This window comes from Hydra vulgaris, chromosome 09 (genome assembly GCF_038396675.1).
Source record: "Hydra vulgaris chromosome 09, alternate assembly HydraT2T_AEP".
Taxonomy (NCBI): Eukaryota; Metazoa; Cnidaria; class Hydrozoa; order Anthoathecata; family Hydridae; genus Hydra; species Hydra vulgaris.
This window is the reverse complement of record NC_088928.1, coordinates 30,407,949-30,431,197: the sequence shown is the minus strand read 5'-3', so window position 1 is coordinate 30,431,197 and position 23,249 is coordinate 30,407,949. Positions and strand designations below refer to the sequence as shown.

General features: G+C 26.8%; 1 protein-coding gene across 2 annotated transcripts in view; it reads left to right on the top strand.

Moving 5' to 3' along the window:
- Positions 1–3,727: 3,727 nt before the first annotated feature.
- LOC100206907 (FERM domain-containing protein 8) overlaps positions 3,728–23,249 on the top strand; it is a 78,079-nt gene continuing 58,557 nt past the window's right edge. For both annotated transcript variants that reach the window (XM_065805286.1, XM_065805285.1), the window contains exons 1-3: positions 3,728–3,838; positions 21,322–21,591; positions 21,697–21,864. In XM_065805286.1, coding sequence (XP_065661358.1) covers positions 3,796–3,838; positions 21,322–21,591; positions 21,697–21,864 — 481 coding nt within the window. In that variant the 5' untranslated portion in view covers positions 3,728–3,795. The remainder of the gene's footprint in view (positions 3,839–21,321; positions 21,592–21,696; positions 21,865–23,249) is intronic.

Sequence of the window (23,249 nt, the reverse complement as noted above, 5' to 3'; positions counted from 1 at the left end):
TAATGCATTTGTTGGATTTCCGCAAATATTCAGGTAAGAGCCAAGTAGAGGTAAAAAAATAATAATAATAAATCTGCATGTAGATGAGCACATTAACAAAAAGTGGGTTGAAAAAAAAACCCCTGAAATTAAAAAATCTTTAAAAAAAATCGAAATTTTTATTAGTTTCCGCTATAACACCATACTATATAATTAGTCGATTTGAGCTGACCATAAACAGGAAGATAGAATAAAACAAAGTTTCTATTATTTAATTACCGCCAAAAAATATTTTGTCACAACCATTTTCCTATTCAGTTTTGAAGCTATTTTGACTAGGTTTTGAAGCGATTTTGGGTTAAATATGATTAAAAATACCTCATTCCATAGAAATTATTTGCCTTTAAGCGGATTTATTGCTATCCTATGTGTGAAAACATATTCGCCATTTTTGCAGTGGATCACAATTTAGATATATAGTCCAATTATTGCCAACCGAACAAATAAACCATATGTACATTTTCAATTCATCATATCATGAGAAATGTGACTCTAATTTATATTTTTTTAAATTACTAATTTTATAAGCATTAACAATATAAGAAAATAACTTACTTAAATAATACAGAGATATGTTGTTTTTGCTTTTCTCTTTGAACATAAATTTATTCAAAAATTAATAACTCAAAAAAGTAAGTTGTTTTTGCTTTTTCCAATTTATTCATTTAACAAATGATTTTTTTTCGTATAACTAGCTAATTATAAATGACTAAATGATATTTGAAGTCAGACATTTATGTGTATTATTGAGATATGTTGGTTAACTTATCATTTAAAAAAATATTAAATAAAAATGTATTAAAAAATATATAAACAATGCTTTTAACAATATAAAAATATAGTTTTGAACATACTTTTATTTTCTAAAATCTTTATAGCTTTATATCTTTATAAAGTTTTTATCTTCCATATAGTGCCATTAGATGTTACATAGCTTTATATTTCTTGAAATTATAACATGCAAATTTTGCATCAAATATCTTTACATTTAAATATATGAATATATATATATATATATATATATATATATATATATATATATATATATATATATATATATATATATACATATTTATATATATATATATATATGTGTGTGTATATGTATATATATATTTATGTATATATATAATATATATATATAAAATATATATATATAAAATATATATATATATAATATATAATATATATATATATATATACATATATATATATATATATATATATATATATATATATATATATATATATATATATATATATATATATATGTATATATAATATATACATTTAAATGTAAAGATATTTGATACAAAATTTGCATGTTATATTTACAAGAAGTAGAAAGCTATGTAACATCTAATGGCACTACATGGAATATATATATATATATATATATATATATATATATATATATATATATATATATATATATATATATATGTATGTATATATATATATATATATATATGTATATATATAAATATATATATTTTTTAAAAACTTCTTTTCATGGATTAATTTCTGTTTGTTAAAAATATATTTATTATTACGATATTTCAAGGGAATATAATAAATAATCGTAAAAATAAATATATTGTTAACAAATAGAAATTATTCCTTAAAATGAAGTTTGAAAAATATATATATATATTTATGGAAATAAAATCTATTAGAGATGTCAACATTTAAAATATAATATAATATAATATATATATATATATATATATATATATATATATATATATATATATATATATATATATATATATATATATATATATTTATATATATATATATATATATATATATATATATATATATATATATATTTATTTATATGTTTTTAAATGTAAAGATATTTGATGCAAAAATTTGCATGTTATATTTACAAGAAGTAGAAAGCTATGTAACATCTAATGGCACTACATGGAAAATAAAAACCTTATAAAGTTATAAAGCTATAAAGATTTTGCTTTTAAAGGGTATGCCAAGCAAAATAACAATAAAATATAGTATATACATATATATATATATATATATATATATATATATATATATATATATATATATATATATATATATATATATATATATATATATATATATATATATATATATATATATATATAGAGTCTTCTCCGTTTAGCCAGCGCTTTTGTGCTTAAGTCTTTTCGCGCTTGTCCACACGCCCGCAAATACTTTAGCGAGTGCTTACCAAAAATAATAAAATCGTTTTATTTTAAACTACAACAAAACTTTTTTGTTCATTTGTTCAACTTCTATGAAAAAAAGTTTTATTTTTTACCAGTTCTTTTTTTATTTGAACTAGTATTTATTCAAAGCACTATTTTTGCAATTTTCATTTTTGTTTAAATATCCAGCACAAAAAAGCGCTGACCAGCCGGCGAGCGCTTTTTTGTGCTCTGACATTATATTTAAAACTGTGTTGACTGATATATATATATATATATATATATATATTTATATATAAATATATATATATATATATATATATATATATAAATATATATATATATATATATATATATATATATATATATATATATATCACTCTAAACCACAAAGAATGCCAGGTTTTATATTGTGGTCATCAAACCCTATCCTTACTATATAATAGTTCCATTTTGTTTATATTATCTATAGTATATATATATATATATATACTATAGCATATTTATGTGAGCAAACGCTCACATAAATATGCTATAGTATATATATATATATATATATATATATATATATATATATATATATATATATATATATATATATATATATATATATATATATATATATATTTATATATTTATATATATATATATATATATATATATATATATATATATATGTATAGACAGTAACAGATATATAATGTATATTTTATGTATATAAATACATGTATGCACATTTATTAACATATTAGGTACATTAAAAAATGTAGATGTATCTCTATATATACTTATATATCTCTGGCTTAGTAAAAGAAATAGAAGAGATACTTTTAGTAAAAGAGATTTTTTGATTTTTACTTCTTTTATCAGCCACAGATATAAGTGTGTGTGTACAGATATATACATGTAAAGGATATATAAACATATATACATGATATATTATGCAAGTATATATTTTTATGCATACATAAGAATATATGTATACTCATGTCTGTGTCTACATTTATTTAAGTATTTAAATAGATTTATATAAATTCATATATTAATTATATGTGTATACATGTATTGATATGAATGTACTGTTACATATATATGTTACACATATGCTAATGTAGATGTTATTTATGTATAAAATTAAATAAAAACATTTATGCTTATTTTTTTCAGAGTACAATTTCTTTATTAAAAAATCTAAATAATTTGATGTAGCAGATTAACTACAAACAAAAATTTAACAATATTAAATAAAAATGACTTCCAATCTTATAAATGGGCTGAAGACCCCCTCAGGCTTACCCTTTTGCCCTGTATTGGACCTTAAGCATTTTGTCAAGATTTTAAAAACTTACTTTTCGAAACAGGACAAATACATTTATGTTCAAAAGGTTTTATATGAGTGCCACCACATAACACCTGGCGGTCTCTTTGGTTCACAGTGATATATATACCTATAGTTTTAAAAAATTTAAATATATAATTTATTTATTATGTTTAAAGTCTGTTTTATAATCTAGTTAATCAATATAATTTAATAAAATGGTTCTCTCTTAAATAATTGAATATGAAAAACTCAAGTGAAGAAAATGAACTACTTAATTTGAATGGTATGGTATTTTTACACAATATTTCTAATATTATTTTGATGTTATAATTTTATTTTAAGACAGATACTTGTAATTACATTAGTTACTAAAAAGTATTAAAAAGTATATCTATACTTTTTTTTGTAAAGAAATTCACTTCAAACAAAATTGTAAGCATACATTTTTTAAGTTAAGAATTGTTATAAAAAAATAGTCAACAGAAGGCAAATAAATCTAAATTATGAGGAAAAAATATAAAGCTAGAAGAGAATTCTGATGTTAGTGGAAAAAACTGAGTTTAAAAGTTTTTTTTAGCGTGAAAAAAGTTTAGTAAGAATCACAACATTATAACTGAGATTGTCTGAAAGATAAAGAGTTAGAGAATGGAATCAGGAGTTTTGTAATTATATATATAGTTTCCATGAGAGAACAATAGTGAATGATAATCTCAATAAATATAAAGGAGAGGGCTTTAAAGCATTACCTTTCATCAATTTTTGGGTTCAAATTTGGGTTCAACCCCTGTAAGTCTTAGGCTGTTGCAGAATAAAGATGACATTCAAAATTGGTAGCTGTCTTTTTTTAAAATTTGTATCAAGAATAGAATTTTTAATTGTGTTATCAGAAACAGATCTACTTTTGAGATAAAATTATCAGCAAAATAGTTAGTTACTTTAATACTTGCAGTATTAAAGAGGGATATTTTAATAATTTTAAAAATATTTCTAGATGCATTATATAATTAAGGCCAGAATCAGTAGGGTGTCTAAAAATGGATTAACATGTTTCTCTAGAATGTCAGAAAAGAAGCGGCCATTAAAGATAAGTTTGATAAAAAATTTTTTACAAATACTTTTGCTATATTCTTGGGAAAGGTAAGAAGATCAGACCACATGGAGATTTTTGTTATGATTTTTAAAAAGTAAAACTTTGAATTTAAAAATATCCTACACTTGTAGACTTTGATCTAAGAATCAGAATATGTCAGGCAAGGTTGAAAAAAAACTTTTATTTAAAAAAAAAAATGTCTAAATGCTTTTTTTTATTTTATAAAAAGTAACTCTATTTAGCTTTTCAATTATTAATTTGATATTTTACTTAGGTAAATTGTCTTTCATAATAGTAATATAGTTATTTGAAGTTTACAGTGTTAAACAATTGCTTTGCTAAAGCATTTATATGTAGTCTTCTTTTTTTTAATTTATACATTTTATACATACAATGCAATAAATTTGACAAAAAAAAGAAGAAACAAACAAACAAAGAATATTGTTAAATAGCAAGAAAGTTAACATAAGATATAAAAAATTGTAAATTTTATGGGTTAGGAAAGTATGACAATGGGTGAAGACAGGAGAGAATTCCTCAAATTTGGCAGCTAAACTAGGCCCAATTATATTTAGAAGACCTTTTTGGACCTTGTCTAGAAGTGAACGGGTATCATTAGAAAAACCAGCCCTAATATGGCAACAACATTTTATACAGGGACAAATAAAGTATTTCTTAAGGCAACCTTAGCAGATTCTAACTTTGCAATTAATTTTATATTATAGTTTATTTTATATAAAAGTCAATCTGAGAAGGCACAATGTTAAGGAATAAGAGTGTTGCCATTCATTAATATAAGAATATCAACAACACCACAATATTTTTTAGCTTTAAACAACTGGATTTTGTTTGAATTAAAGTTCACCAGTCATTTGAAGCTCCAAGCTGTTTAAATAGTTTAAAGAGTATTGAACAGATTTCAGGAAAACACCTTTGTAAGATAATGACAGAAATGTTGTCTGGACCACAAGCTGTTAAAGAGTTTAAGACAAAAATAATTTTAATGGCAGAAGCCGAAGCGATTTAGATATCTAATAACGGATTAACTTTTTTTTTCCTTTTAACAAGAAGAGTATGGTCATTAGATTTAAAAGATGAGTTATAGGAAAAGATCTAAGCAAATAGTTTAGCCTTATCCTTATCCTTAGCCTTGGGAGAGGTAATAAAATCAGACCCATGTTTAAGAGATATTGTGTTAGACTTGCCTTTGTTGACATACTTACACAGGAGAATTTGTTATTTTAGCTACTTATATATTAATTTTTCAGGAATATTTCCAAAAGTTACAAAGCTATAATTGTCAACTAAAATAAACTTATTAAACTCAAATTCAGAAAAATACACTATCAACAATTTTTAATGACAAGTTTTTAATGACCATATAGTCATTAAAAACTTACTTAGAGATTATTAGAGGCTTTGCGATAAGACTATTTTTGGCTTCTTCTTGCTCCTGTTATTTTTATATTTTACAAAAGATAAGTAATTATTTGTAACATCAAATTTAGAAAAAAAAATTATAAAAATTAAAAATTAGCCACTGCATTAAAGAATGTCTTTATGTTATAAAAAAACAATCAATGACCAAATAAACTTTAAAATTGGTTTGATAATATTATTTGAAAAATACGAATGATCTTGTAGACTAAAGTCACTTATAAAAACTCAATTTTCTTCGCTATTGTTCAACAATAAAGTCCGTTATTCTTCAACAACGAAGTCTGCCTCATTTGACTATAGTAAGTGACCAGGGCCCCGGCCCTGGCTAAAAATGAGACTTTTTTCAAACTAGGCTAAACTATAAGATTTAGCAGGGGTTGATAGCCGGAGCTAGAGCAAAGTTTAAAATACTTTACATATTATCATTTTATGCTTATATTTACTTTTTATTAAATACTGGTATATATTTATATATTTTCAAACTCTAACTTACTTCCAACAAGATTGTAAGCAACTATTAAAATATGAGTTACTTTAAAATAGAGAAGAAGTAAAAAAACTACAAAATGGTTAACTGAAGACTTAAAAAGTTGTAGGTTATATATAAAAGAAAAACCTGAAGATGGCTAATAGATATAAGATTTTTTTGATGTGAAAGGAAAAAAACTGGATTAATATAAGCTTTTATAGCATGAAGGGACAAATACAGTAAAAGTATGCAGCTTATTGAATAAGAAACAAGCAAGAATGAGTTTTGGTTTATGGTAATAGAGATGACAGCTCGTTTGAGCATTGACCATGATTGTATTTATAGAAAAAGAAAGAAATACAACCTTACAACAATGGGAGAGTGGCTCAAGCTTGGCAGATAAAGCAGGTCTAATTTATTATTATTTTCTTTTTATGTTAATTCACCTCCCAAAGCTGAAAATGCCACTACAGATGAGGAGTGTACTCAATTGTGGTTATAACCCTCTCCCAACTATATAACTCCGAAATACGAACCTTAAAAACCAAGGCCGCTGCACAGAGAAACAAGTTGAGCACAGGGACATGGTGGGGATCGAACTCTGTACCTCTCGCTTATTACACAAGCGCTCTACTACTACACCATGACTGCATTACATTCACAATGTGCTTTTAGACTTTGTCTGAGAGTAAGAAGGTTGTTATTCATCAATATGGGAATACCAACATTGTTGCAATATTTTTTTGCAGTAAATAAATGAGTTTTGTTGTCTAACAAAAATTTCAGATCTTGAGTCAAGAATTTAAATCCATGGAACCACTTATTTATAACTTTTTAAAAATTAAATATTAAATATTATATAATACGATTAAATGTTAAACTTACTTTAGTTAATGACATTGCTGAAGACTAACCAAAAGTCTCTAGAACCCAACATCTGATATAAATACAAGATTTAGTAAACTGAGAATAACAAAGCCTAACATCAGACTGGACCTTTTTAAATTGGCTTCTTGGAATAATAAAAGGACATTTGTTCTTAAGAGAGATGTTTTTGTAAGAAAGATCAAATAAATGATCAATAAAGCAACTGCTCAAGATGGTTAAATATGGAGTAGAATGAGGTTTGACTTAAAATTGAAGAGTAGGAATAAAAGCTTCCAAACTTTTAGTCCAGAAGGATAAAAGCTTTTGAGATACGCTTTATGCATACATATTATGGGCATTAACATATTTGTTAGCTATTTATTTAGATGCTAGCATACAATACCCTCTCATATTTATATAAACTTTAGTATTTATATGGTGTAGTATTTGCCAAAAGAGAAGAAGATGATGATGATGATGATGATGATGATGATGATGATGATGATGATGATGATGATGATGGTGATGATGATGATGATGATGATGATGATGATGTGATGATGATGATGTGATGATGATGATGATGATGATGGTGATGATGATGATGATGATGATGATGATGATGATGATGATGATGATGATGATGATGATGATTATGATGGTGATGTTGATGATGGTGATGATGATGATGATGATGATGATGATGATGATGATGATGATGATGATGATGATGATGATGATGGTGATGATGATGATGATGATGATGATGATGATGATGATGATGATGATGATGATTATGATGGTGATGTTGATGATGGCGATGATGATGATGATGTGATGATGATGATGATGATGATGATGATGATGATGATGATGATGATGATGATGATGATGATGATGATGATGATGATGATGATGGTAATGATGATTATGATGATCATGTTGATCATAATGATGTTTATATATACATATATATACAAAATATAAAATGGATTTTGAATAAAAAAATTCTTCTTTAGGATGTATAAGTGTTTATGCAGCCCCGGTCACAAACCCTGGTTGTTTACTATTTGATTTTTTATTCACTGAACTTTTGAATGAGGAACAGAATTTGATTTTCAGACAAACTTAAAACTTAATTAAAGATAATATTTTAAATCCCCTAAATTGGGGAGGTTGTTCAAAATTTATATGGTCATAGTTTTTGAACATCAAGAGATTATTGCATGCCATTAGAGACTTTTTAATGAACTTAAATTTAGTGTAAAATGTTAAAAAAATGTATATATAAATGTTATAAACTCATTGCACTCACGCTAATAGCATTTTAGGGGTTTATTATTAACAAACTCTGATTATTGCAATATTTTTGCAAAGCTTTTATTTTACATAAACATGATCATATTAATGTTTGGAGCTTACTCCAAACAATAATATGATCATGTGTCGTTACATAAAAGTTAAATTCTCAAACAAAAACAAAAATCTTGCTACAGGCCAGATTTTAAACATGTGCTTGGAATTCGGTTGTTTAAATATTGTGATTTGCATTTTTGTTAATTTTTTTACTTTAAATTTTTGAAAATTTAAAGTAAAAAAATTTTACTTTTACTATTTTAACTTTAATTTTTTTTTTTTTAAAGTAATCTTGATGTACATCAGTTATTTAAAAGCGTGAAAATTTATTTTTTAATTTGTTTTAAAAGACTGGTTTATTGTTCTTGCTCTGGAAATGGCTCTGCATTTTGCAATTTTATTCGAAGTTTTGTATTTTGGCTTTTTTTGTTCAGCACGATTGTTGTTAAAAACCAATCTGAACAAAATGAAAGTTATTTCTGGAAATGACTAACTGAAATAATTGTTGTCTGGAATAAACTAATTGAAATTAGTTCATTTCTGACAACAATTTTATGAATAGCTATTAATAAATAAACAACAACAAAAAAATTAGTCTTCATTTGGGTTAGAGTGGTTGTAAACAGTGACCACGCTGAGTAAAAGAAGTGAAAAGCAGCAGCATAGCTAAAAAAAAAAGTTGTAAGGCCCCTTTGCCCAAGAAATAAATTTAACATGCATGTTCATCGGGACTACACAAATGCTCTCAGAGTTCTAACAAGTCTGAAAGTAAAATAATTAAAAAATTAAATTAAAAAAAAAAGATTCAAAAAAGTTGAGTTCCCTGGTTGTCTCTGAAAACTATTTTATTATGTACGCTTATCAAATTTAGTCTGGAAGGTTTTGTTTTTTTTTAAACATCTTTGCTTCCAACAAGGCTGCAAGCAGCCACTAATTAAAGTTGAAAGTTATTGAAAGAGAAAAGAAGAATATTGTAGAGCAAGATAACGATTGACGGATGACTTAAAGGATTGCAAATTATATGAATCAGGAAAGCATGTTGAAGGAATTCCAAAGAGCTGATGTTCGAGGAAAAAAACTAGATGAATAAGCATTTTTGGAGCACTTATGAACAGTCACAGAAAAAGGATGAGACTTAATTGAATGACGAGTAACACGAGAATGAATTTTAGTAGATGGCACAAGAGACGCTAGCTCTTTAGAGCAGTGCCCATTATAGTATTTGTAGAAAAGAGAAAGAGGACCATCATTACGACTATGTGATAATGGTTGGAGGTTGGCTGCAAGAGCAGGTCCAACTATGTTTACAATGCGTTTTTTCATCTTGTTTAAAAAAGAAATGGCATCATTAGAAGATCCGCCCCAGATATGGCAAGAATTTTCCATACAAGGCTGGATTTGAGATTTATAGAGATAGAGAATAGAGTTCAAAGTAAGAAAGTGTCAAGCTCGATAAAGAGATGCAACCTTAGCAGATGCTAATTTTGCAACAGATTTGATATATGGTTTCCAAGAAAGGTTGGAAGTAAGAGTTAATCCTAGAAAATGAAGAGTAGATGACTCATCGAGTACATCACCATTTATAAATATAGGAAGATCTAAACTACTGTGATAACGATTGGCTGAAAAAAATTGTCTTATCTGTATTGAAGTTCACCAGCCACTGTGAGCCCCATGCTTTAGCAGAGGTGAGATCCTTTTCAAGCTCAGATGCCCCCTCCAAGCAATCAGAGAGTGTTGGTTTCTTATCACGACAAGATTAAATGGTAGTATCATCAGCAAACAATGCCACCTTAGATGTGAGAGTATCTGGAAGACCGTTAATATAAATTAAAAAGAGTATAGGGCCAAGGATAGAACCTTGAGGAACCCCTGAAGTTACATAATAAGAAGAAGAGTGCTGTCCACGGAGGATAACTTTTATACTACGATTGGAAAGAAAGGATTCAATAATCTTTAAGATGTTGCCAGATACACCATAAGAAGAAGGCTCATGGAGAAGACCAGCATGCCAAACTTTATCAAAAGCTTTTGATATGTCAAGAGTGATGGCCTTAATCTCTCCACCTTTATCTAATGCACAATAAAACCTATCAGTTATTACTGTTAGCAAATCAGCTGTAGAATGAGAAGATTGAAATCCATATTGATGATCAGAAAGTAAGTTATTAGATTCAAGATGAGAAATTAAGTGTTTGTTAATTAAAGATTCAAAAACCTTGCTTTTTATAGGAAGAAGACTAATGGGACGATAGTTAGACAAATCATATCGCTCTCCAGAATTTTTGAAAATAGGGATAACAGATGCCGCTTTCCAGCAGGCTGGACCCAAGACTCTGATAAGCACTTGTTGAATAGTTTTTAAAAGTATAGATGACAGCTCTGGAGAACACTTCTGCAAGACATTGAAGGTATGTTTCCGAGCCACAATTTGTAGAAGAGTCTAGGCAGGAAATCACTTTAGATACGGAAGCTGGAGTTATACGAATGTCAAGCAATAGATTAACCTGTTTGTTGGCAATATCAGGTAAAATGCAACTAGTGGAATCAAGAGATGATATTGATGAAAATTTTTTAGCAAAGAATTCGGCTTTGTCTTAAGGTGAGGTGATAAAGTCTGAACCATACAAGAGAGGTGAAATTAAAGATTTGCCCTTATTAATACTGTTAATGATTCTCCAGAAGTCACAAGAGCCTAATTTTTGAGATGAGATACGAGATTTCATGACCTGAGAATAGCGGGTTTTGGCGTTAGACAAAACCTTTTTACAATGGTTTCTAGCAGTAATAAACAGACGTTTATTTTCTCGAGAATTGTTTTGCTGATAAATATGGAAGTAATGGTTTTGATTGGCAATCGCAGCAGCACAATTTGTATAAAACCATGGAGGAGAGTGAGGCTTGACCTAGAATCGTCGAGAGGGAACAAAAGATTCCATGCCAGCCTGAATCCACTTGTTATGTAAGATGTGCATTTGTCGTCAGGGAGACAAAAGATTTCTACCCAAGGGCCATCACGAAGAAATTCACGGAAAGAATCCCAGTCAGCTTTACTGTAGTTGTAAGAGGTACGATAATAGGGGGAATCAGGTGATGAAGAAGAATGAGATATTAGTTTTAGAGAGATCAAACTGTGATCAGAAGCTCCTTAGGGTGAATGTGGAGAAACTGAGCACTGACTAGGATCAGAAACAAGACATAAGTCGAGTAGAGAAGGTAAATGATTCGGGTTGTCAAGAAAGCGAGTTGGAAAGTTGACTATTTGACTTAGGGATTGTGATAAGACTCAACAGAAGAAAAGTTACTTCGAAGACGACGAATATATATATATATATATATATATATATATATATATATATATATATATATATATATATATATATCTGCATATATTTTTCAAAAATGTTGTATTTTGGATACCCTAATATATATATATATATATATATATATATATATATATATATATATATATATATATATATATATATATTTATATATATATATATATATATACAGTTATTATTTTTAAATGTTTGGTTTGCATTTTTAGATTAATAAAATGGGTAAAATATCTTTAATGAAGAGACAAAAAGTTATTGTGCTTCATGAAGAAGGTTAGTCGCGTTGCCAAATTTCGTCCAAAACAGGATATTCAAAGACTGCTGTTGCAGAAATCATTAAAAAATTTAGAGAAACTGGCTCCTTTGAAAATAGAAAGAAAAGTGGCAGACCTCCTAAGCTAACAAAAGATGACAATAAATATTTAAAACCCTATCTTTAAGAAATACAAAAAAAGCATCAACCGAGCTGGCAAAAGATACAGCAACAGCAGACACAGAAACTGGGGAAAATGTCAGCTCTTCTTTTATTCGACGGAACCTACTTAAATCAGGATTAAGAGGGTGTGTTGCAATTCGAAAACCATTATTATTACGGTGTGGCAATAATGAAAAACGACTTAAATATCCAAAACAACACAAAAATTGGGCCCAGGAAATGTTTAATCGGGTTCTGTTCAGCGAAATTCGAAGTTTTTGGAACAAAAAGATGCCAATATGTTCAAAGAAGAATTGGAGAAGCCTATCAGCCTGAGTGTTTAAACCCTACCATTGAACATGGAGGAGGCTCTATACAAGTTTGAGGCTGTTTATCTTCATCTGGAGTAGGTAATTTGATTAAAATAGAGGGGATACTCATCGAGGAACGTTATGTAGATATCCGAAGGCACCATGCTGTATCCGCCAAAATTAAACTAAAAAGTCATAATTTTATTCTGCAGCAAGACAATGACCCAAAACATTGTTCCTGAGTGGCAAAAAATTATTTAAATAAAAAGGCAGAGGAAGGAGTACTGGAATTGATGACTTGGCCTCCCCAGACTCCAGTTTTAAATAAAATTGAGCATATTTGGGATTACCTGGACAGAAAGAAGGTCGAATATGTTATCTGAAATGCTGAAGAATGTTTTGAAGTACTTCAAAGAGAATGGCACAACATACACCAGAATTTTATAACTAATTTTTATGAATCTATTCCCCGGCAAATATATCAGCTGTGATTAAGGCGAAAGGAGGACATAGTAGATATTAGGAGTTTTTTATGAAGTTTGACATTAAAAAATTTGTAATTGTTCCATATTTCGTGTGAATTACATGCATTTTGATAAGTTTATAATATAGAGCTACAAACTTAATATATAGATATATCAGGCCTTGTTACGAGATTTCGCTGCGTAGCGAAAACGCGTAATGCATTTCTAAGTAACTCAACTTAGCAAATATATTTTGCATCGTTAGAAGTTATATTGCGTCACTAGCGTCTTTTCCTGAAAAGACGCTTGTACCGCATTGTAATTAAAGTTATTTTATTAACGCATTAAAAATAATACAAACAGTTTGTTTTTTTCTCACTATAACAAAAGTTACAAATAAAATCTAAGTTCTTATTTAAAAAATAATTTTTATCATTTTTTTCGAAAAGGACCTAAATTTTATTTTGAAAAAAATATTTTTTTTATAAAACGTCACTTAATATTTGTTTATTATCTTGTAATTTTACAGTTGGTTTTTGGTTATTTTATCAACGTTTAATAAATTTTTTCTTATCTTTATTGTGAACTCTTTTTAGTAATGTTTTTAAACATTTAAAAACAACTAAAGAGTTTTATCAGTTACCAATAACATATTCGTGATCATAATTTATTTTCATAAATTAAACAAACATCATTAAAACTTTACGTTATTGAATTGACAATAAACTTTAAAATAAAATATCTTATTAATAAAATATTTACATCAAAATAACTTTTGCATTTTTTAAACTATTATGAAAAAAAAATTTATATATTTAAAAAGAATTTATATATTTAATTCCTTAAGATTGTCTGCAAGCATATCATCTTCGCTGTCTACGTCATCAGTATCGTTTATCTGCTAATATGTTTGTGACAATACTAAAAGTTCTCTCGACTTCCGAATTCGAGCCGGATATAGACATAATAAGAGAAACTAATAGACATATATTGGGAAACTCTTTAATTTTACGTTTAAAAATTACCTTCCATAAACTTCTTACCAGATGAGACTCGTACTCAGTGTGACTAAAAGTTTAAGTTTTTTCCATTCTCGTAAAGACGCATCTCTTTGAAAACCAGCATTTATTAATGGGACTTCGAAATGGTCACTAATAAACTTGATTTGCTCCAATCCCGAGTCTTTGTCTTCAGCTATCCAATGTATTGGATCAATAAATTTCATACTTCTGTAAATGGAAAATTCACGAGAGTAATCTTGAAATCTATTTGAAAGTAACTCATGAAGTTTAGGAAAAATCGCTCTTTTAATTTCATGCATTTTTTGAATTGTTTTTCTTGATCTAAACTATTCATCTCCATTGCTACATTAATGTAAGAACGATTTTTGGGGTGTTTTCGCTTATCACCAGCTCTTTGAAAGGAACCTTCAATTTCTTTTGATCAGTGACCAAATAGCGAATTACAAAGCTGTCATAAAATTCATCTTCTTCCCCAATTGATTTTATTTTATTGTCTATTTCTATTAAAGTTCGTTGGATAGTAGTCGGAATTTCGTGAGGTAATAACTCATTTTTTTCGAAAATTTTTGAAGCTGGGACAATAACGTCCAAACAGTCTAAATATAAACCTACTTGAACAAGAAATGATTGACATTTAAATAATTTTAAGAAAACCTTTTACTTTTCCGACTGCTTTGCCATTTGTGGGTCACTTGCATAATTTTCATATGCTGAAAGAAAGGCTGGCCATGTCTCGAGAAGACTAGAAAGGGCTCTTCTCCTGTGCCCGACAAATCTTGTACCAGATATTTTCGGTAAAATGTAAAAAGTTATTCCTATAGCCTTTGCCGCAGCCTCGACTTCACTTTTTAATTTTCCGGAATTTCTTAGTAGGTAATAGTTTGACAAATAAAATTCTTCGATCTTTATAAATTCCGTTACATCTTTAAAAGTGTCTTTTATTGCCAATTCAATTCTGTGGTGTATGCAATGTATTTTCAATAACCATTTGCAAGATTTTTCTAGCTGTGTTAGGGCACCATTCTTTACACCAAAGTTAACGTTTGCACCGTCAGCTGTGGCAGAAACTAGTTTTTTATTATAATCTTCAGTAGATATTTTAAAAAATGAATTATCCGACTCAAAGACACTGTTAATACCAGCAGTTACTGAGTTTGAGTTGCTTCCACCAAATTGTGACATTTCCAACAACTCGGTAACCATATATATCAGGATTCCGTTGCGCTCCATACGGACTAAAACAAGTACTTTTTCTTTTCCAGTTTTTCGGGCTTGACTTCTGTCGCTAAGTATTGAGAAGAAGTTGTAATTTTCGAGAATTTTAAAGCATTTCTCACGCACAGTATTGGCGCAACACTTGATAAGTTCTCTGCCAGTGAATCCTGTTTCTTTACGCTTTATGAAGTTTGATCCTGTGATGCATGCACAATCAACCTGAAGATATAATAAAATACTATTGTAAAATGTTAATACTTTTATATAATAAATTAGGAACTACGAATAAAGCTTAAACTTATTTGAACTTGGTTTGCATATTTAAAAAATTAACATTTATTTGCTAAAAAAAAATATAACAAGAAACTAAAACTTATGAGAACAGAAAAATGCGCATGAGGCATATTTGGATGGCAAGCCATTTCATAAGCTATTTTTACCAAGTTTTTGTAAGAATTATTTGTAGATTTTTCTTTCTCTGTCAATATTGTTAGACACGAACTAGTGTTGAGTTTGTCGGTTTCCACCATATAGAAATAGTAGATACAATTTCTTAAAAGGACATAAATGAGTCGTAAAAAAATTATCATAATTGTTTTGAATATATGAAAATAATGAGGAATTCCATGGAAAGTAGAAAGTTTGATGACCTTGTTTTAAAGAGGCTTCATTGACGTAGTAAATAATTATTTCGTATTTAAAATTGAAAATAATTTTTATTTATAAAAAGTGAACTAATTCAAATTTTTAACATCTTTGTTTAAAATTAGAGTTTAAAATATAAAATGAATATAAAGTCTGACTATTAACCTGTTGCTCTTTGTCGTTTGCTTTTGCTTTTTTGTTTTCATTTAGGTCTTATTCGAAAATCGGATTGCACTTCTGTGGACATCACTTTGTAAATGTCGAGAAACGCCATCTTTTTTAATGTAGCATGTCCCATTTATGTATCGTAATGCGGTTGTTCTTATTGCTCCTTTGGCATTGGCCAGGATATTCTCTTGATGAAGAACACATACTTTACAAAAGACTTACAACATATATAATTCCATTCTCTACAGTAGTTTCTGTACATAAAACTTCGGAAAGATTCCATTTTTTAAAAGTTTTCAAAGTGACCCTGTTTTTATTCAAAATTTTATCCATTTGATTATGTATTTAAAAAAAGTATAGAATGGTTAAATGATTTATTGAAATCCTTAGTAAATATAAACCCTTTATAAAGAAAATTAATGTCGTAAGAAAATGAAAATAACTAACATTAGTTCGAAGTTTATTTTGTTTTATTATAAACACGATTCCGTTTTCTTTTTTTAAAAAGCAATTCTAGCCTAGAAACGTATTTAATGCGCATTATATGATAGGCAGCCTTACTAAGTGTAATAACTGCTGTACTTTAAATTATAAATAAATAGTCACATATGTCTTTAATTTTTTCCTGAATGGGGAAATAAATTTTTTTTCTTCCGATAGTTATTTATTAACATTTTAGTTGTTTACATCCTAATTTCATCGTAATTACAGAGAAAACATTTTTATAAATAGGATAATATTGATTATGCTAAATATTAGCGTTTTTTCTAAAGTATTTGTTTTAAATATTCTTTTGTAAACCCTTCTCTAAATATCATTGATAATAGTTAATTTTAGTTAAAATACTCGAGTAACAGAATCTGGCCTAGGGAAAGTACCTCCTCCCCTGCCCAACCACCACATTTTTTTTAGAGGCCCTTTTTTTTCAAGAAATTGACGATTTTTTTTCATGTAAGGGAGTGTGTCTAGGCGATTCTTCCTAACCCACTTCGAAAACCGCGTCGTCCGCCTTTACCCGTATATAAGTTTTAAGTTATCTCACGCCGTTTTGGCTTTAAATTATAAGAAATAAATAGATCTTTTTTTTCTTTCTCTCTAATAGTAGTACAAGTTTTAATTATTTATATAATATAATTATAGTTTCAAACTACTTTACAGTTTTAATCAGTGCTAAAACAAAGCAAAAAATCTACTGAAAATTTTTTTTAAAGAACTTGACTAGTAAGTATTCGTCTACTGATCATAAACTAGTTCATCATTTCTAATCGACATTCTTTCTAAGATCAATCTAAAAAATCAATGATAATGAAAACGTATGCAAAAAAGAAACTTCGGCACTAAAAAATCATTTACTTCTAAAATTGGTAAATATTCAAAAAAAAAATTTGAACAACTAAATTCTCTAACATATCATTAACGACAGGTCCAGCCAGGGGCGATTTTTGGAATAAAATGAGAAGAGTGAATCCTTCAAAAGTGACGAATGTCTCAAAAAAAAATTTAAGTGTTAGTCGAATGTTATCTCCACTCTTTTTATATGGGAGGGAGGAGAGAGGCAACAAACACAATACAACTCGTGAAATTGCACCTGGGTCTCAAAAATTCATGATGAGGAAATATTTGATTAAACAGCTCATCATTAGTACTTTCTTAAAGGGATGAAGAAAAAAATAATTGTTTTATAGCTATAAATAAATAAACAAAAATCGTTACATTTAAAATGAACATTACTTGTTGAAATGAAAATATATAAACTTATGAAATACGAAACTTAAAATTAAATATGGTGAAATGTTTAAACTTTAGATACTTTATTTTCTTTAACTAATTTTTAACAACAACAAAAAAATTATTTGACAAACTCTGTCTGTAAAAAAAAAACTATTAGTTAACGATTGCGGTTAAATGCTTTTACTTACGACTTTATTTCTTGTGAATAAAACGATATCAAAATACGTCACATAAACGATATCAAAAGATAATTAAAAATATTCTAAAAGATATAAGTTTTTGCGTAGCGCAAAACTGCTGAACGCGTAGGCAAATCGCCTTTTCGCAAGCAAAATGCGAGCTGCGTAACGCTTCTTAACAAGGCCTGATATATATATTTATATATATATATATATATATATATATATATATATATATATATATATATATATATATATATATATATGTATATATATATTTATATATATATATTTATATATATATATATATTTATATATATATATATATATTTATATATATATATATATATATATAATTATATACACACACACAACCCCTGCTAGCTTTTCTATATATATATAATTATAAATATAAAAATAAAAACAGCAACATGAAAAGTTGTTTAAATTCTAAATAAAATAATTAAATATAAATTAAATATAAAATAATTTTATATTTTAATTTGGTTTTTTATTGCACAGAAAGTGTTTTTGATAAAATACACCTCAAAACAAAAATAATAGATTTACACATATTTAATAAGTAAACTGTCATAAAAATTATTTAAACATTTGAGTTATCTAATATAAAAGCAAACTTTTAAATACATTCAAGGTTTAATAATATGTTTGTTCAACTTGTTATTTTAGTTTACACACACTTACATAACTCTTGCTAGTTTGTCAGAAATAAAAGTTTTTCATAATCTGTTGGCATAAAAAAAAAGAAAGCAAGACCAGAATAAGATTATTTTTTTATTAAAAGATTGCCTGCCTAAGTCAAAATCATGAGTTGATGTATATACACTCCTTGTATGTTTTGCCATGATAGGTCAAATAATCTGCATTGGCTTAATCGGCCATTTTTTGCACAATCGGAATTGGTTCAACATTTGCCTTATTTTATTAATTTACCGATTTTCCAATCTATGGTGTTTTAATATTTTTTATCCTGCATAATGATAATTAAATAATAAATAAACTAAAATTTATGCATTACTATGAATTTTTTTGATAAATTTTTTTTTGACTTTGTTTACAGGCAATATTGTTTATTTTTAAGATAATGTTTACAAGCTTTAATTTAACTGAATGTACTTATACTTTTACTTCAATAATGTTGTTTTTAGAATAATTTTATTTTGTGTTGTTCTATTGTTATTCTTAAAAGTAACCTATTTAAGCATTGTTATCTATGTGTTCAAGTATAGCCTACTATATTTATATGTTTTATTTTTTTATTTCAATTTACCTGCCCAAGGCCACAAAAACCATTGCAATTGAGGAGGCTGCTTTAGTTTTGGTTACAACCCTCTCAAATTTATAACTCTGAAACACAAACCTCTACAAACAAGGCTGCTGCGCGGAGAAACAAGTTGAGTGCAGTACTACCAGGGACATGGTGGGGACTGAACATAACAAAATAAAATTATTCTAAAAACAACTTAGTTATCTAAAAATAATTTAGATATCTAAACAACATATGGATGTTGTTTAGACATCTAAATTACTAATAAATTAGTTAAGAATTTTAAGTAAATTGCTTATGATAGTACCATTTTTTTTTTAAATTGAATTAAAAAACGTTCCTCTAAAATTGTATTAAATTTTTTGAAAGTTTTCTTTTCATAGTAAAAATAACTAAAAAATGTGTATTTTTTTTAACTGAGTTTTTCTAATATCTTTTAAAATAATGGTTTGGGTCTGATTTGGGTCCAAGTATTTGTTTACTATTGTTTTATATTTTCAAAATTTTAATACTTAGTAAATTCATCAGTATTGGCATCGGTATCTGCCTTTTCCCATCCAATTGCATTGGCTAAAAAAGTGCTATCGGTACACCACTAGTGTTTACACTCCTCACATGCTGCTTTGTCAATCCCTAAATCGATAAAACAAAAGCAAAAAGCAATAAAAAAAAACAAATTGAATTGAATAACAAAAGTATAAAACATTTAACAAATAAAAATAAACACATTCTGCATTAAAAAAAAAAATTAAAGTCAGTTTAAGTTTGCTATTCCTTCCGTACTCTCAAAGCCAACAATTTATAGAAGTATATATATATGTATATATATATATATATATATATATATATATATATATATATATATATATATATATATATATATATATATATATATATATATATATATATAACTTAAAGTTTCATGCCTATTGGCAATCATCAGCCATTAAGTACCATTTATTAAGTTTACAAAAAAATTAATATTAAATTTTTTAAAAAATTAAAATTAAATTATTAAGTCCCATTAGATTAGTTTATAATTTACTTGTCTTTTAATGACCCTTAACAGCAATAACCGCTTTAAATATTCTTGTACTTAATGACTTATCCAATTTATAGTCAATTTTATGCCACTAACTAATAAGTTTTTTCCACGTCTTATACATCATTAGACATTAGTTTTTTGACATTACTTTTAATTCCTTCGTAAAGATTAGACAGAAGAGAGATCATGTGGTTGTGTAATTATTGATGATTTTTTAGAAAATGTTTTAAACTCTTCAAGTGTTCTTAAATGAGGTTCTTCTGATCGATTTTAACCTAAAAGCACTTTTCTATTATGGCGTCTCTTTTGTAAATAATCTGTGTCTGGTAGCATTAATTTAGGATATCTGCTTTGAAGCAAAGTATTGTAGAATGTTTAAATAATAGTAAGGATATCTGCTTTGAAACAAAGTTTTGAAGAATGTTTAATTTATAATAAGGACCTGCCTTGTTCTTTTTAACTTGCATTTGTCACCATTTTATTTAATTGTTCAATATTTGCTGTTCTAGTTTGTATATAAAAAATTTTAAAGCCTAAACCTCATCAAAACTTTATTTTGTCTAAAAATAATTGTTTTCAAAGATATTTGTGTTATTTTGAATTTTAGTATGTTATAAGTTTTAATGTTGTAAAGTTTCAAAAAAATTATATACCTTGTTCTTTAAACAAACTAAATGTTATTTTACCAACAAATAAAATTGTTTATATTATTTTTTTTAGCAAAACAAGAATCAGATCATCTTTTGGGCAATGATGTTGATGTCACCAGTGATAGTTTAGCTGTAGTGGATATTACAAAGTCTGATGAAGAAAAAGATTTATTGCTTCAAAAAAATCCTGCACATTTTACAAAACATTTAAAAAATACCTTAATCAATAAAGCAAAAATAAACCGTGCAAATTTAAGTTTGAAAATTGAATCTGGTGTTTATCGACAAAGTGCTGGTAGTAGTTTTAGTCCTAGCACACCTGGGCAGTGTACTCCAAAGCGTAAAAAATTTTTTTTTTTTTTTTTGTTAAAAAATTTAGTTTTGTTAATTTATTTATTTTTAAATTTGTTCAATGTGTTTTAGCAAAAAATAAATTTCTTTTCAGCAATACATGTGGTAGTATTTTTGAAAGAAGGTACAGATTATAAACTTTATCTTGAGAAAGGAAAATTAACTACTGCTGGTGAAATTAAAACAATGATGATAGAAAAATTGAAAATTCCTGATAATGCTAAACATTTTTTTGCTATTTGGTTAATATCTCAACATCTTGGTAGGTTTTAATTTAATATCTTGGTAGGGTTTTAATTTATTTTTAATTAACTTACATGTTTTTATGTTTAAATAATATTTACTTAATTTATTGGATGTATTTATTTTAATGAAGTAATCTATTTCACATAATCATTTATTGCTTAAACTGGAATTTGTATGCTTTTTTGTATCAACACATGGGGAATTTGTATGCATATTTGTATCAACACGTGGATTTTGTATGCATATTTGTATCAAAACATGGGGATTTTGTAAACATATTTGCATCAACACATGGGGCTATTGTATGTTTTTTTGTGTTTCAAGTGTGCATTTTCAATCATCAAAAAAACAATGAAAAAACTTTGTTGGTATTGTTGCCATAAATCTTTTTTATATGTTGACATACCTGTCCAAAATATTTTTTCATATGTTGATCAAGAGTATACACTCAGACTTTTGGTAGGGCTACTGAAGTTAACCAATTGATTAATTTTGGTCGCTGGCCGACTTTTTGAGTTGCTCATCGCTATTTTTGATAAAAATGTTTGCATTTAGTGGGTTTTTCGCAATAGTAAATAAAACTATTGTTTTGTAATTAACTTTAATTTTAAACTTCGCTAAAAATTATTTAAACTTATTTAACAAAAAGTTAATGACAGAATCTAAATTCAGTATTTGAAAAAGATTATATTTCCTTATAATTTATTTCTTAAAACTTAACATAATCTTTTGTTTGTTTATCACAATTTATTTATTTTAATTTTTATGTATTTAATGTAGTATTTTTAATAAAGATTACAAAGAAATTATAAATAGATTTTATCAATTACAAAAATATATTTGTAAGCGTAATTTATTTTCTTTAACGTATTACATCAAAAGAACTTTACACGATATTGAATTAATAAGAAACAAAAAATACATTAGTGAAAAAAATTCTCTTAAACAAAGGAAAATGTTTTTAATTTTTCTTAAACAAAAGAGAAAAGTTTTTAATTTCTTTTCCCTTATGATAATCTATGATAATCTATGATGGAGAGACTTGTAATTTATGGAATGAATTAGTTAGCAGATGATTAGAAAAAAATTGCAAAACTTTATTGCATTCATTAGAAACTAAATTTTACATTCAACTATTTCACATTTCTTCAAAACTTTAAAAATTTAAATTTTTAAAATAAGATTTAATTTAAAGTATTTAATTTAAAAAAAAAAAAAAATAATAAGTCTATTAAAATTAATTTTCGTTTTTTTATAAAACAATTTGTTTCCCTAAATAATTCTTAGTTGCGGTTAAATCTCTAACAACCTAATTTTTTAAATATTCTAAAAAAAAAGTTTTTTTTAGCAAATTTAATTCTTTATTTATCTCTAAATTACTTTATCTCTAAATCCTTAAAT